The 17,351-nt window shown below is 47.6% G+C and overlaps 1 protein-coding gene across 3 annotated transcripts in view; it reads right to left on the reverse strand.

The window, feature by feature from the left end:
• The window catches only part of LOC138246390 (synembryn-A), a 294,113-nt gene that overhangs the window by 251,882 nt on the left and 24,880 nt on the right, over window positions 1-17,351 (reverse strand). For all 3 annotated transcript variants that reach the window (XM_069200965.1, XM_069200963.1, XM_069200966.1), the window contains exon 2: window positions 15,846-15,893. In XM_069200965.1, the coding sequence (XP_069057066.1) occupies window positions 15,846-15,893 (48 nt within the window). The remainder of the gene's footprint in view (window positions 1-15,845; window positions 15,894-17,351) is intronic.

Here is a 17,351-nt window from a genome sequence, read left to right on the forward strand (position 1 = left end):
TACAGCCACACCATGGAACTCACCTGACCGGACCACTACATTGTTCACTGCACCCCACGCACCTCCTCCATCTGCCACAGCACCCCACCCGTGGCTGGACCAAGATCACTCGGCAGCAATGAACCGTCGCCCTCAGCACTTCACACCCCAACGTCACCACCAACTTGGATCAGAAAGTACAGAACTTTGACGACTCGATCATCAGCCCTGGCGACCTGGTCGCCCCAACCAAACCAGACAATGACTCACAGAACCACCACACCAAGAAAAGCCAGTTGGTACACCCTGGGACTTAGCAAATCAAAATGCAGGTGCAAACAACTGGAGGAACATGGCACACCAGCAAGAACCACGCCGACTGAGCCACCTTTAAAACGGCCCTCACTGACTACTATCACCAGATCAAAGCTTTAAAAAAAAAAAAGGAGGCCCTGACCCGCCAGATCGAGAATAGCACCAATCAAACCAAGGAACTCTTAACCATTGTCAGAGTTTGTTTGCCCATCAGCCATCGAAAACTCCACCCCCACACCCACAAGAACTCTACAATGCCCTCGACGACCACTTCCACAAGACCGAAACCATCTAAGGTAAGTTCGATCCCCAACCTTCCCAGCATCCCATCAACCTCTACCGCTGACCACCCGCTCGCCAAATGGGGACAACTCAGCACACCAAATACAATCACACTCACAAGTGCCATCCACTCTGGAGCACCCACAGACTCCTGCCCCCCATAGGATCTTCTAACTCGGAAGAAATTAGATCAGCCACCAGCTCCTCACCATCCTCAATGCCTTGTTTACCACGGCCACTTTTCCAGAAGACTGGAAACACGCACAGATCAGACTCCTCCTCAAGAAGCCCTCTGCAGACCCCAGCGAGCTCCAGAACTACTTCCCGATCTCTCTGCTCACAAACCCTGCCAAAATCCTGGAGAAGGCCATCAACCTCCAACTCACCAGACACCTGGAGAGAAACAACCTGCTAGACCCATCCTAATCAGGCTTCAGAGGCAATCACAGCACCGAGACAGCTCTGATCACTGCAACAGACAACATCCGCGCCCTGCTCAACAAAGGAGAAGCAGCCACCCTGATCCTGCTCAACCTTGTCGCCTTCGCCACAGTCTCCCACCACACACTGATCAACTGACTACACTAGATTGGGATCACAGACGATGCACTCAGATGGATGGCATACTTCCTCATGGGATCCACCCAGATGAATGGATAAAGGACAACTGCCTGAAGCTCAACACGGACAAAACAGAGGTTCTGATCTTCGCCAGACACTCAACCTCCTGGAACAACTCCTGGTGGCCAGCAGAGCTCGGACCCACCCCCACACCAAAAGATCCCGCCCGCAACCTCGGCATCATTCTCAACAGCGAACTCTCCATGAAACATCAGATGGATAAGTTACTTACCTGTAAATCCTAGTTCTCTTCCAGGGGTATCCTCATCAAAGTCATAAACATTTAATATTCCCGCCCTTGTGCGGGGACCCCGGAGCATATATCAAATATACACATATCATACATGTGTAATAAATAATCATGCAGGCTATCATGTTAAAAACAGGCTAAAAATGCTTTATTTCCATGAAGTTTTTTTTTTTTTTTTTTTTTTTTTTTTTTTTTTTAATATTAAATACTACAATAGAGCATAAATATGTACCCAAGCTCCTAAAACTAGGCTTAGTGAAGTGAGCAGTAGCAAACTCTAGAGAAAAAATAGAAAAAACTGCATTGAAAAACACTGAAGCATTCTTAGCCAATAGGCTGCATGCAGGTTAACACAGGAGAACCATAAAAACTTTGGCACCGTGCCTTTAAGACCCTGAGCACCTCCAGTATCCCACCATGCCTCAGGGGTGAAGGAAAGGTGACAGTTGGTTCACAGTTAGGTCAGTTCTTTTTACGGTGACAATTTGTCTAACTGATTCAAAACACAGTCTGTCCTGCACTTCTAGGAGACGTGCGTCCGGGGAGGAGGGTGGGTTGTTTATGACTTTGATGAGGATACCCCTGGAAGAGAACTAGGATTTACAGGTAAGTAACTTATCCTTCTCTTCCAGGGGATCCTCATCAATAGTCATAAACATTGAATAGATTAGCAAGCCCATCCTTAAACCCAGCGGACTGTCCGATAGAAGTGCAGGAATAGATATGTCTTACGCAAATAGATTTCTTAGAGAGGCCTGCCCCACTTGGGCATCCGCTCTTGCATCTGAGTCTAAACAATAATGTCTTGTAAACGTATGGACAGACTTCCATGTAGCAGCTTTACAAATCTCAGATATCGGAACATTGTTAAGGAGAGCAGCAGTAGCCGCTTTACCCCTTGTGGAATGCGCTCTAGGCCGCGCTAGCAATTGTCTATTAGCTAGCTGGTAAGTATTAACAATGCAAGAAACTATCCATCTTGATATTGTTCTCTTAGAAGCTGCCTCTCCTGTCCTTAAATGACCATAGTTTACAAACAAGCGGTTAGAGTGTCTAATCGATTTTGTCTTGTCCAGATAAAATTTCAGCACTCTTTTCAAGTCTAATGAGTGCAATGCTTTCTCTGCCGGAGTCTCCGGATTGGGAAAGAACGTCGGTAAAGTTATGGTCTGATTAATATGGAATTCTGACACCACCTTCGGAAGGAAAGATGGGTGAGTTCGTAGAACCACTCTATTGTCATGAAAAACCGTGTACGGTTCTTTTGCAGACAAGGCCTGGATTTCACTGACCCTCCTCGCTAAAGTAATGGCCACTAGAAAAGCCGTCTTCCACGTAAGGTGTTGTAAAGAGGCCTTATGGATAGGCTCGAAAGGAGGGCCCATAAGTTTTGCCAGGACTATGTTCAGTTCCCATGGAGGAGAAGGCCTCCGAATTGGCGGAAAAACTTTCTTCAAACCTTCTAAGAAATCCTTGACTACAGGTTTTGTAAAGAAGGATTCCTGAGAAGGCGATTTGCGATAGGCAGTAATAGCAGACAAATGTACCTTAATAGATGATACCTGCAGACCGGACTTCGCTAGATGAAGCAAATAGGACAGTACGACATCCTCCTGCGCCCGTATGGGATTAGGACCTTGCTGACAGCACCAGATGTAGAATCTCTTCCACTTAAAAGCGTAGGAACGCCGCGTGGAAGGTCGTTTGGACTCTTTCAAGATGCTCATGCACTCCTGCGAGAGTCCTAGGTGCCCATACTGCAGGAATTCAGGAGCCATGCTGTTAAGCTCAGAGAGGGTAGGTTGGGATGTAGAATCCTGCCCTCCATTCTGCTCAGAAGATCCGGTCTGCACGGCAGCCTCCTGTGAGGTTCTTCCGACAGGTTGAGGAGATCCGTGTACCAGAACTGTCGGGGCCATTGCGGCGCTACAAGAATCATTCTGGTCCTGGATCTGTAAAGTTTGCTTATCACTGCCGGAATGAGGGGAATCGGCGGAAAAGCGTAAAGAAATGTCCCTGACCAGTCGATCAACAGGGCATTCCCTCGAGATCCCGGACGGTAGAACCTGGATGCGAAGTCTGGGCATTTCTTGTTTACTTCGTCTGCGAAGAGGTCCAGTTGAGGCCGACCCCATTGCGCGAAGATGTATTCTGCGACTTCGCCGTGCAGGACCCAATCGTGAACGTCCTCCAGGTGTCTGCTTAGAAAGTCTGCTTCCACGTTCTGCTGACCTGGCAGGTGAACTGCTGTAATTGACATTCCTCTGGCCAGGAGCCAATGCCATATCGCTTGGGACTCTCGCGATATGGGTAGGGACCTCGTTCCCCCCTGTTTGTTCAAGTAATACATCGTGGTTGTATTGTCAGTCTGTATCAAGAGAGTTTTCCCCTGAATTAGCGGTATGAAAGACTTGAGAGCGAGATGGACCGCTCTGAGTTCTAGCAGATTGATGTGGTACTGCTTTTCCTTGTCTGACCACAGACCCTGCGCTTGAAAAGGACCCAGATGAGCCCCCCATCCCTGAAGAGATGCATCTGTTACTAGGGTGTCGGATGGAAGCACCTGGTGAAACGGAGCACCCACTGACAGGTGAGGTCTGTGCATCCACCATCTCAATGACTGAAGTGCTACCTCCGGTAGCCGCACCGTGTCCTCCCAGCGACCTGTTCTTTGGCTCCAGTTGGTCTCCAATGCCTCTTGGAGGGGTCTCATGTGGAGTCTGGCATTTGGGACAATAAAAATGCACAATGCCATGGAGCCCAGTAGTGATGTCACCTGACGTGCCGTAGGTGCGCTGGCTGTCAACAGGTCCTGGCACTTCTTGTTTATTGAGGATAGTCGTTCCTCCGAAGGATACACTTTTTGTAGTTCTGTGTTTATGATAGCTCCTAGGTAGTGAAGATTCTGCGTTGGAGTCAAGGTTGACTTCTGGTAATTGACCTGAAGACCTAGAGCTTCGCAAACTCCTAGTACAATGTCCCGATGGCTTCTCGCCTGCTCCGGAGAAGAAGCCTTTAGTAGCCAGTCGTCTAGGTATGGATATATGTATATCCTTTGTCTTCGGAGATGTGCCGCCACCACTGCCATACATTTCGAGAAAACTCTTGGGGCAGATTTCAGGCCAAAGGGTAGAACCCTGAACTGGTAATGCTGCAACGCTACTCTGAAGCGCAGGAATTTTCGATGTTTTGGAGCTATTGGGATGTGAAAATACGCATCCTGCAGGTCGATGGAGCACATCCAGTCTCCCTGATGCAGTTGAGGGAAAATCTGGTGAAGCGCTAGCATTCTGAACTTCTGCTTCCTTATGTATTTGTTCAGCAGCCGTAGATCCAGGATTGGCCTGAAAACGCCCTCTCGACCCTTCTTTGCCACTAGAAAGTAACGGGAGTAGACCCCCTGTCCTCTTCGTGCAGGTGGAACCTTTTCTATGGCATTCTTTCTTAGGAGGGCGAGAGCCTCCTTGCGTAGCAAGCTGAGATGAGATGGATTGTCTTTGGTTGGTGGCAAGCATGGTGGAGGCTGTTTGAAAAGAAGAGAATAGCCATGTTCGACAATATTGAGCACCCATTTGTCTCTTGTGATAGAGTGCCACTCGTGAAGATAAGCCGTAATACTTTTCCCCACCGGAGTGGTGTACAGTGTCGAGGGAAGCGAGATTTCATTGCTTGGTGGGTGCTTTCGGAGTGGATTGTTGAGGTCTACTTGACCCTCGCTCCCTTGTGTTTCTTCGTTGAAAAAGAGGGCGTCCCGGTCGCTGCTGTGACCTTTGCGCCCAATGAGGGGTTTGAACCCTCTGCTGGAAAGGGCGCCTATCATACGGCCTGTACCTCCTCCTGAAATCCTTCTTTCTTTCGAGGCCCACCGCCTTCAAGGTATCCACCTCTGTCTTCATGCGGGCCATCTCTTCGTCTGCATGGGCACCGAATAGAGAGTTCCCGGCAAATGGGAAATTCAGGATGCGTTGTTGTGCTTCCTGTTTCAAGCCAGTGAGCCTCAGCCAGGAAGATCTCCTCGCACAGATAACATGTGCGTACCCATGAGCAGCCAAATCCGCCCCATCCGCTGCCGTGCTGATAATCTGGTTGGATACCAGGCATCCTTCTTGTAGTATCTCCTGGAAATCTTGCCTGTCTTCTCTGGGCAATTTTTCTGCAAATCTACTGAGGGAATCCCACAGAGAACGATCGTACCTGCCCAGGAGCGCAGACGCACTGGAGACCTTCATTGCTGAAGCCGCCGTCCTGCATATCTTCCTCCCTAGAGAGTCTAGATGTCTGCTCTCTTTATCCGGGGGTACCGTGGATGAAGATGCCACCGAGTGGGTCTTACGGGCGGCAGCTATGATCCCCGAGTCCGGTGGCGGATCCTTTCTAAGGAATAAAGGGTCTTGTTCTGGAGCCTTGTATTTCTTAAGAATCCTAGCCGGGGCAGACTTAAGCGAGGCTGGGGCCAGAAAAGTGTCCATGGTTGGCTGCAGCAAGCCAGGCACTAGAGGCAGCAACTTTTTCGACGCTGATCTCTGTTGTAGAGTCTCAAAGATGATCGATGAGGAGGTAGATGGTTCTGGAACCTCTATGTTGAGTTTCTGCGCTCCTCTTAGCAACACCTCGTTGAATGTGGTAATATCATCCACCGGTGAGACTCTAGCAGGTGGTGAATCTGTAAGGGTGGGTGAGTAACGCCCGACAGAAGAACCTGATGAAGACCAAGAGGGTGATCTTCTCCTTGACCGCGACCTGGATCTCCGTTGAGAGCGAGATCTGCTGCGAGACGCTGCAGCAGAGCGTCTAGGCCTCGCGGTCGGTTGGCGAGGAGCTGAACGAGCCCGTTCTGCCCTGGCTGTCGGTGATGGCGTTCTTGGCAGGGAGGCAGTAGGTGAATACATTCGCAAATACTGCGAATCTGGGGAGGCCGCTGGTCTGTTGAGGCTCTCCAGCCATCTCGGAGACAGATTGATGGGCGAGACATGCCCAGGTGATGCCGCTCTTGACCGAGAAGAGTCGCTCGGTATGGAGACCACTGGAGATGGCGCCTTGTCTGGCGTGGAGCGATGTTCTGCTCCCTGTGGGACAGGTAAAACCTGTGTCGACGTCGATGGCTGTTTCGACGTCGAAGGGCGCCCAGCCGGTTGGTCCTGCCTCGACGTTGAGTGCCTTGACGTCGAACGACGCTCCTTGGACCTCGACCTGCTCGCCGTTGTGTGCCTCGACGTGGAGCGATGGGAGGTCGACGGCGGATGTTTCTCGTGCCGTCGTGGTGATCTCGACGTCGTGTGTCCTGATGTCGGGGGGCGCACAGCCTTTGGCGGCGACCGGGCACGCCGGCGATGGCTCGACGTCGATCGGCGGGTTGCCGTCGACAGAGACCTGCCCCTGCTCTGATGTTCCCTCGACGCCGTTCCCTTCGACGTCGGGTGTGTCGCTGTCGACGGCGATCTATGCCGTTGAGACGGTGGTAGCGACGACGTCGACGGTGAACAAACAGGCACTTTCCTACCTGTCGACGTCGACCGGGCCATTCTCTCCTGAGAATGGCCTTCTGGCTGTCTGGGAAGTGAGGAAGACGATGTTCTTTTCCTCTCCTGAAGCCCATGAAGCCGGATCTTCTCTCTGTCTTTCAGAGTCCTCCTAGACATGTTCTTGCAGTACTTACAAGTGTCAGGGCAGTGACTCTGAGGCAGGCACACTATGCACAGAGAGTGGGGATCTGACTGGGCCTTCTTCTTCCCACAAGCAGGGCATTTGACGAAAAGAGAAGGCATTTTTCTGTCAGAAAAAACCTTCCTAGCTCAGACAAAGATATTATTTGTCGAGTGAAAAGTGAAAAAACGCTTTTTTAAAGAATTTCTCTGAGAAAAACTCAGAAAAATTGAGAGCTCAATGCTCCAGGATCCTCTCAGAAGAAGCCGGAAAAAAGAACTGACCTAACTGTGAACCAACTGTCATCTTTCCTTCACCCCTGAGGCATGGTGGGATACTGGAGGTGCTCAGGGTCTTAAAGGCACGGTGCCAAAGTTTTTATGGTTCTCCTGTGTTAACCTGCATGCAGCCTATTGGCTAAGAATGCTTCAGTGTTTTTCAATGCAGTTTTTTCTATTTTTTCTCTAGAGTTTGCTACTGCTCACTTCACTAAGCCTAGTTTTAGGAGCTTGGGTACATATTTATGCTCTATTGTAGTATTTAATATAAAAAAAAATAATAATAAAAAAAAAAACTTCATAGAAATAAAGCATTTTTAGCCTGTTTTTAACATGATAGCCTGCATGATTATTTATTACACATGTATGATATGTGTATATTTGATATATGCTCCGGGGTCCCCGCACAAGGGCGGGAATATTCAATGTTTATGCCTATTGATGAGGATCCCCTGGAAGAGAACTACGCCGTTTCCTAAACCTGCTTCCACATGCTCCGCAAGACCTTTAATTGGCTCCCCATCGGCACGAGGAAAACAGTGATGCAGGTCCTCATCACCAGCTGACTGGACTACTGCAATGTTCTTAATGCAGGCTCCACCACTGAAGTCATGCAAAGACTCCAGATGATCCAAAACACAGCTGCCAGTCTTATCTTCAACCTGCCCAAGACAACCCACATCACCCAGCACCTGAAGGACCTCCAATGGCTCCCAATCCAGAAAAGACGCCACTTCAAGCTCCTGACCCATGCCTACAAAGCTCTCCATAACCAAGGACCCGGGGACATCAACCACCGTTTTCACTTACACCAACGGACCAGGAACCTCCGCTCGGCACACAACACCCTTGCAAAGATACCTCGCATATGCTACTGCCGTGCTGGAGAACGCACATTCCCCCACCTTGCTACCAAAGCCTGGAAAGCCCTCCACCTCCAATCTCACACTGACCCACTTCAGAAAGGGACTAAAAACCTGACTTTTCGAATAAACACCTGCAGCAAGTGCTTGGATACCCACTCAGGTGACAAGACGTGCTATACAATTAATAGCTGATGGACATGGCTTTCAATGCACACCTGCAGCCCCGCTCCTGCCACACCCCAGGCCACCCAACCTGCTCCTGCATACACTCTGGACATTGCCCCAAGTCCCTTCATGGCATGGGAGCACTACGGCTCTTTCAGCTGCCTTCCCTAGGAACTATCAGTAATGTTACATGAGAAGGTGCAACCCGAGTACTTGTCTGTTCTTTGATTTCCAGTGATGTCCCGTCTAACTACGTCCTCCTCCAAACTGTAACTGATGGCTGGAGGGAGGAGTGGGATGTCCCACCTCCCCATCCACCCTTTCCTGCTAGGAGGTCTCTGAGAAAGCCCATCATTGAAAATGGAAATAAAGGTGGGAACTCAAGGTGTACCACCAGTTTGGAACGCCATCAGTGTGTCAGGGATGCAGCAGCTGAGATGGTGGGGCACACTTGAAGTACCATACCGTAAAGGATATTCAGTGAACTCTGCCTACTATGCTTAGACTGGGATGCCCCAATTTTCTTTAACTATGCATATGTAAATAACATTATGTAGACCCCTAACCTGTAACCCTGGTAACCCCCATTATAAATTGTAGTCCAAGATATCCATTCAGGACTACAACTACCAGAATGCAATACAAAATAGTGTTACGCATGCACCTGGAAAACTTGATAGCTATGACCTTGGGAATAAGTAAAGGAAAACCAGATGAACGATCAGTGGTACCTTGCTGACCTCTTCGATGGCCGACACGAGGGAAGGAGGGCAGCTAGGAACTTTATCCTAGACTTGCATCTCTGAAGGACACTTACATCTATCATTAAATTTCATACAAGGACAGTTAGAGATTAACTATAAAAATGTTCATAGAAATGGCTCTGGCACTCGTGGCTGACAAAGGAAGCGAACAAAAGATGCAGAGAACACAGCAGAACTCTGGATGTGGCCGTGTCGGCTTTTAGTTTTTACTCTCTATATGCCAAGCAGTATCTTTGAAAGGCATCTCAACCAGCGTCTCATCAGCCATGTTTCCGAGTCGGGTCTTGTATGAAGGCTTTGTTGAGGTGTCCCTGCAGAGGAGCACTGCATCAAGCAGCTGCATACGGATTAATGATTTTTTGGGGCGGAATGCTTAAGCGAGGGCATGGAAACGACTTATGAGCCCAGGAAAGACAACCTAAAAAAATATTAGGCTGGTAGAATACATGGAAACCAGCAACGTTCGTCAGAACCTCCACGGCTACCGTACTGACGGTTTCAAGCCTTGGTAGTGGCAGACAACATTACCGGTGTCCCTTTAAACCAAATAAAAACACAAATTATGGAATCACAGAACAGTGTTGAAGCAGCAGATTTCACACAAACATCGAACTGATATTTACAGTGACCTGTATGAAATGTAGTTTTGACCCGATAACCCTGGTCTACAGTGCGTGTCACTTAAACGCTTCTTGGAAGTGTGCAAAAATGCCTGTCGCTTGTGCAACATGTGATCGAGCCTCATGATCATACACAAAAACAAGAAGTTTTCAGTGGGCAGAAAGAGGCGCTTTGTTTTTAAGTCCAGCTAACGCCTCCCTTCAGACACGGGCCCTTTGCATGCAAATCCAGTTGCTTGAGATGAACTTGGCCGGTTCTGCAGTAAAGTAACTGCAGGCAGCAGGGCCGCAATGCCACTGTAATAGGCCAAAAACAGAGTGCCAGAGTCTAACAAATGGTCCCAGAACAGCCTGTTTACCAGAGGAATGGAAGCAAACTAACAGCTTAATGTCATTTTGCCTATGGATCGCAACCTTTTTCGACACAGCTGGGGAGATTACAGTTCCCATAAAGGTTCAGCCTCAAAGAAACAAACTTTTATGACATAAGAAACTGCTGTTAGTTTCAAACTTCAAAACTGCTTCAGACTTTTGAAAGAAAAGGTATACTGTGATAAACAAACGTAGCCAAGATGTTTTGGTACAGATTTAACCAATTTTCGCAGTTTCAGGAGCTTTATTTTCCATGTATTCTTCCAAAATCCAAGCAGATGCTTATTTCTTCTCGCTCACCTCAGAATAAATATTTTGGCATTGATCATCCTTTTGGTTCCTGAAGAACACCTACTATGTATATAACAAGGTGTGGAAAATAACTTGAACCACAATGAGGCTATACTTCAGTGCAGAGAGCAGGTGGGCAGAACTGGGCAGGCAGATATGATGCATGCCCAGCACATATATTTATCTCCAAGTCACCCAGCATTTATTGCCCTGCCTTGGATAATATGTTTGTACTCGTTGCGTTGTTCGTTCACTGTGAATTCTCAACCACTGTGCACAGGTTCTGGGGCTGTTGTTGCAGCGTATTAACAATCAGTGAAGAACGCAACTTCTGCAGCCATGCCTCACACATTTATTCTGTTTCTGTGACCCCACCCCCCACCCCCGTCCATGGTTGTCAGTCTATGCCATCTCTGGGATTTTCTTTGTGTGTACAGCTGCTGAGTTCTTGTATTTGCCCAATACTCCGAGATCGTCAATAAATATATTACACAAAAGTTTGTCTAATTTCTGTGAACGCTGTCCATCCACCCCACCAGCCAAAGATGTCCGTCTCTTTTTCTGCTCTTTATCCCCTTCTGTGCCGCGGACGTAATGGTTACATCCTGCGTCACAGTGCTCGTGTGCCTAGGACGTAACCATTACGTCCGGGGCACAGAGCCCAGAGGGAGCGCTAGCGCTCCCTCTGTCGGGTTCCCACCACCCCCACCCGAAGGCAGGGATGGAAGGGGACGCCCTTCCCCTTCCACCCCGAACTCCCCACCCCCCCTGTGACGTTGCGCGCTGATTGTCACAGAGGGCCTCCTCCATCGCGCTGGAAGGTCAGCTTCCAGCGCGATCGGAAGAGAAATGCAAAAGCATTTCTCTTCCAATCACGTGGAGGAGGCAGAGAGACTTCAAAGGGAAGGAAAGTTATTTCCTTCCCTTTGAAGTCTCACTCAGCGTTTTGGCAGCCGGATTGCAAGCAATCCGGCTGTCAAAACACCCACTAGACACCAGGGATTTTATTTCTTTTAAATGAAATTGGCATGAGGTAGCGACCCCTTGGGCAAGGGTCGCTCCATTGGGGGGCATTTTTTTTAAAGGCCTTTTCTGCACCCCCTGCGGGCATAGAAACCTCTAGGCACCAGGGAGCATTTTTTGTTTTGTTTTTGTTTTGTTTTGTATTTTTGAGGTTGGGAGCGACCCCTTAGGCAAGGGTCGCTCCCGTAGGGGGCAAATTACATTTAGGCCATTTATGCCACCCTTGGGGGCAGATTGGCCTATTTTTATGAGGCCAATCTGCCCCCAAGGGGGACAGAAACCACTAGACACCAGGGATTTTTTTCCCCCGCAAATTTCACGCAAGGGGAGCGACCCCTTAGGCAAGGGTTGTTCCCCTGGGGGGCAGATTTATTTTAGGCCATTTCTGCCACCCTGTGGGCAGATCAGCCTATTTTAATTAGAAACCTCTAGGCGCCAGGGCAAAGTTTTGTTGTGTTTTTTTTTTTTTTTAGGTAAGGGTCGCTGCCCTGGGAGGAAAATTGTATTTAGACCATTTCGGATTTTGGGTCAATCTGCCCCCTAGGCACCAGGGATCTTTTTTTTTGCGCCAATGTCACGCAGGGGAAGCGACCCCGTAGGCAAGGGTCGCACCCGGGGGGGGGGGCAAATTTACTTTAGGCCATTTCTGCCCCCCCCTGAGGCAGATCGGCCTATTGTTGTTATTAGGCCGATCTGCCCCCGGGGGATTGGGGGGGGGGGGGGGGGGGGGAGCAGAAACCTGTAGGCGCCAGGGCTAATTTTCTTTTTGTGTTTTTTTTTTTTGTTTGTTTGTTTTCTTAGAGATGGGAAGCGACCCATTAGGCAAGGGTCACTCCCCTGGGGGGGAAATTGTATTTAGGCCATTTCTGCCCCCCTTGGGGGCAAATCGGCAGATTTTAGGTCAATCTGCCCCCAAGGGGGGCAGAAACAACTAGGCACCAGGGATTTTTTTTTTTTTGCGCCAATGTCACGCAGGGGGAGCGACCCCGTAGGCAAGGGTCGCTCCCCAGGGGGAGTTGGGGGGGTATATTTATTTTAGGCCATTTCTGCCCTCCCCTGGGGCCAGCTGAGCTAGAGGCCAAAATCCACAGGTAGGCACTTTGTAAAAAACACCTCTGTTTTCTGTCAAAAAATGGGATGTGTCCACGTTGTGTTTTGGGGCATTTCCTGTTGCGGGCGCTAGGCCTACCCACACAAGTGAGGTATCATTTTTATCAGGAGACTTGGGGGAACGCTGGGTGGAAGGAAATTTGTGGCTCCTCTCAGATTCCAGAACTTTCTGTCACCGAAATGTGAGGAAACGTGTTTTTTTTAGCCAAAGTTTGAGGTTTGCAAAGGATTCTGGGTAACAGAACCTGGTCAGAGCCCCACAAGTCACCCCATCTTGGATTCCCCTAGGTGTGTAGTTTTCAAAAATGCGCTGGTTTGCTAGGTTTCCCCAGGTGCCGACTGAGCTAGAGGCCAAAATCCACAGGTAGGCACTTTGCAAAAAACACCTCTGTTTTCTGTGAAAAAATGTGATGTGTCCACGTTGTGTTTCGAGCAATTACCTTTCGTGGGCACTAGGCCTACCCACACAAGTGAGGTACCATTTTTATCAGGAGACTTGGGGGAAACACAGAATAGCAAAACAAGTGTTATTGCCCCTTGTCTTTCTCTACATTTTTTCCTTCCAAATGTAAGGCAGTGTGTAAAAAAGACGTCTAATTGAGAAATGCCCTGTAATTCACATGCTAGTATGGGCACCCCGGTATTCAGAGATGTGCAAATAACCACTGCTTCTCAACACCTTATCTTGTGGCCATTTTGGAAATACAAAAGGTTTTCTTGATACCTATTTTTCACTTTTTATATTTCAGCAAATGAATTGCTGTAGACCCGGTATAGAATAAAAACCCATTGCAAGGTGCAGCTCATTTATTGGCTCTGGGTACCTAGAGTTCTTGATGAACCTACAAGCCCTATATATCCCTGCAACCAGAAGAGTCCAGCTGACGTAACAGTATATTGCTTTCAAAAATCTGACATCGCAGGAAAAAGTTACAGAGTAAAACGTGGAGAAAAATTGCTGTTTTTTTCACCTCAATTTCAATATATTTTTATTTCAGCTGTTAATTTCTGTAGGAAACACTTGTAGGATGTATACAAATGACCCCTTGCTGAATTCAGAATGTTGTCTACTTTTCAGAAATGTTTAGCTTTCTGGGATCCAGCATTGGTTTCTCACCGATTGTGGTCACTAACTGGAAGGAGGCTGAAAGCACACAAAAAATCATAAAAATGGGGTATGTCCCAGTAAAATGCCAAAATTGTGTTTTCTGATTCAAGTCTGCCTGTTCCTGAAAGCTGGGAAGCTGGTGATTTTAGCACCGCAAACCCTTTGTTAATGCCATTTTCAGGGAAAAAACCACAAGCCTTCTTCTGCAGCCCCCTTTTCCCATTTTTTTATTTTAAAAAAAAATAATTTTCACTGTATTTTGGCTAATTTCTTGGCCTCCTTCCTGGGAACCCACAAAGTCTGGGTACCTCTAGAATCCCTAGGATGTTGGAAAAAAAAGGACACAAATTTGGCGTGGGTAGCTTATGTGAACAAAAAGTTATGAGGGCCTAAGCGCGAACTGCCCCAAATAGACAAAAAAAGGCTCTGCATGAAGGGGTTAAGTGAACTGCTGTTCGGTTTCTGCGCCTGCCTCCACCCCACAGTTTTATCCGCTCTTGCAGTGATAATCCCACTGTCTTTTTATGGTCTTATCCCAACACTCAGCTGATGCCAGACAATTATGGAGGCATCACTAAGGAGGGGCTTTGGCTCCGCCCACATGTTGGGACCCAAGAAGTACATGTTTTGGTTGAGAAGAGGCTGTTCGTTTCCACAAAAAAGTGATTGGCCACCACACAGCTGTGATCATTTTGTTTATACAGCTAGCTGAGGCTGTTCTTTCAGGGGAACACAGATGACACTGTAACGCAATTAAAGTGTCTCAGATAATTGATAGTGTTTTTCTCTGGCAGCAGCACAGATGGAATGAGGGCAGTCTTTAACCTACGTGGATTTTTAGCTCTGGCTTGACAGTGTATTCATAAACCAGACATATTGGCATTGCCACTGCTTGTGTAAGCCTGTATTTGCGTTTGCACTGCGAGTGTCTTGGCTGTGCTTGCGTACTCATTATCCCACAGGGTCTCTTGGTGCTCTTTGAATTGGAGGTATTTATGAGGTAAAATAGCCTGGCAGTGGAAGTTGTAGGCGTTACTTGGTCACGAAAAGCACTCTAAAGCAAATGTCATATGCCAGAGAGAGCCAATGCAGAGACCCGAGTCACAGCCCTACAGCCCTAGGAAGCCAATTCGGTTATTGTTGACTGCCATCCTTTTAGCTTTACCTTGTCTGGCTTTGTCGCACAATGCTATAGCAGTCCCTGGCACTGTGCCCTTGTGTGTTCCTTGCAAAAAAATATTGCTGTTCCTTGGGAACAGTTCAGAAGAAACAGAATATTTTCAAAGCTGGAAGAGGGAAAGAAGCAAGAGGCAGAGACAGGTAGGTTGAAGTGTGCTTTGAGGGAGAGCGCACTGGAAAGCTACCAGATGGTATCTGGGGCTCCATGAGCCCTCATAAGCCAGCATACTCCAATTATTCAGATACTCATCCCATGTGTGGCACTTTTAAGGTTTAGACACAATTAAAAATAGGAGCAAAAATAAGGTATGTGACAGGCTAATCAGGGTGTGATGCCTCTTTCGTGAATTAAATTCTCCAGCAGTGCGTAAACTCCTCTCGCTATCTGCCCATTTACTGAATAATGTCCCTATCAGTGGCTGAACCGCTAAGTAGCATGTGTTTTTTCATTAATGATCTCATAATCAGTTAAGGCCACCCTAACAGCATGACTACCCCATTCATGCTTTCCTCTTGAGCGAATGACTTGTCCATTAGTAAGAGCACACCCACCCCAAGAGTGAATAACTTCCCTATCAATGTGTGAACTCTGCATTATAATGAATCCCTATTCACCTGTGTGATCATTGTATCAGCGTTCTGCCTCTGCACTGTTGTGTAATGTTACCATTAGCGTATGAGCTGTTCATAAGTAAACAATCTCCCCATCAGGGAACAAAATTGCCCAAGCACACTGCTGCAATGTGCACTCAAGAGCATACCCTACAACACCATCATCTCCCCTGGAAACCCAGGGGAGTCGCAGTTAAGACTTCCATGCACTATTTTACCAAATCGAGAACACTCCACCAAGGCAGACTGAAAAGTGTGTAGAGTATAATAAGATCCTTAGTAACTACCAAATCATGGACACAAGACCAGGAAGTGATAGGAAACACACATTAGCTCTACACTGGATACTGAGGGTCGAGTTTCTTACCTTCCGTTGCTCCCTGTGCTCGGAGTTGAAGAAGAAACACTGTGAGTTCTAAAATAAGACAAAACATTAATAAATATTAGGAACTGCTCAACTCACCATCAATATTGTCCAATGATATGGACACACTCGTTAGCGCAGCCTAATCTTAACCACAGCCTCATTTATGATGGAGGCCCTTCTGAGCCTCATTTACTATAGAATGCCCCTTTGCTGGAGCCCCATTAAGGATTGCGGAATGGATCCTAATTTATGACCGTATGTCCATTTGAGACTTATTTACAATTACAGCTTCAATCCCAGAACAATGTAGATGATGGCAATACCCTGGTCCATCTCCTCCCAAACTCCACACCGTCATCCCTTTAAGGGTACCTTACACGCAGGAGAAAGCTTCATTAGGGCCTGAAGAAATATGAGCACATTAGCCAAAAAGAATAGAACTCTACCTAGCCCCCTTACCAGCCCGCACCATCTTCAAATCAACTGCATTATCTACAAAGCCATCACAGCCAGCATCCAAGCCCATCTTGCTGACAAGCTCACCATTTCCAGTGGCACACCTGCAGCCAGGACATGAGACTGGAGAAGAAGTGAAAAAACAAACAAACAGGATCACCACCATCCTGATGGAACTCTACTGGTTCCTCTTCTGGTCAGCACAAGCTTTAAAACAAGGTGCATTGCTTACAAAGCTATCTCTTCCAGCACCCCACTTATCTTTCAGACAATCACACTATTTCTGGCGATTCTAGGTACACCCGCAGCCAGGACATCATCAGACTGGTGGGGAAAGAAGTGTAAAAAAAAACCAAGAAAAACAAGGTAGCAGGACTTTTCCATCTTTGCACCCAGGATCTAGAATATCCCCATAATCACCAATACCAGCCTAACCCTGCCCCAATTCAGGAAAAAGCAGAAGACACCTCTCAACAGCATGTTGCAGTAACAGTCCACAAATCAAGTACCCCTCCTTTGTTTTGTATTTATTTTGGCTTCCAGCGAGGCTCCGGCTGTGTAGCTATCCTGAAGATGTATATAGAAAAAACTCCCAATGGACATTAATTTACAATACAATGCCCCATGGGGACTCATTTATGATAGAATGCCCCTTGAAGCCTCGTGTACTTTAGCATGCCCCATGGGGACTCATTTACAACGGAATTCCTTCCTTTTGCATCTCATTAATGATAGAACACCAGCTCCATGCATCATCCTTTATTACAGGAGTCCTAATTTACTATACAATACCCCTCTCCTGGAGCCTCATTTATTTATGACAGAATGAGCTTTGGAACCTCATTTATGATAAAAAATGCACCTCAACTGGAGCCTCATTAACAAGAGATTCCCCCATACGACTTCATTTTAAATGAAATACCAGAGCCGTATAAATGAATGGGCACACAATAGCCTTGTTTACAACAGAATGACTTTCCATTAATCAGTTAGAGAGATGTTCTAATGTGGAAAGAGTGGTTGTGTGAGAGACCAGCCCCCTTGGTAATC

This window comes from Pleurodeles waltl, chromosome 7, assembly GCF_031143425.1.
Source record: "Pleurodeles waltl isolate 20211129_DDA chromosome 7, aPleWal1.hap1.20221129, whole genome shotgun sequence".
In the NCBI taxonomy this organism is placed as follows: Eukaryota; Metazoa; Chordata; class Amphibia; order Caudata; family Salamandridae; genus Pleurodeles; species Pleurodeles waltl.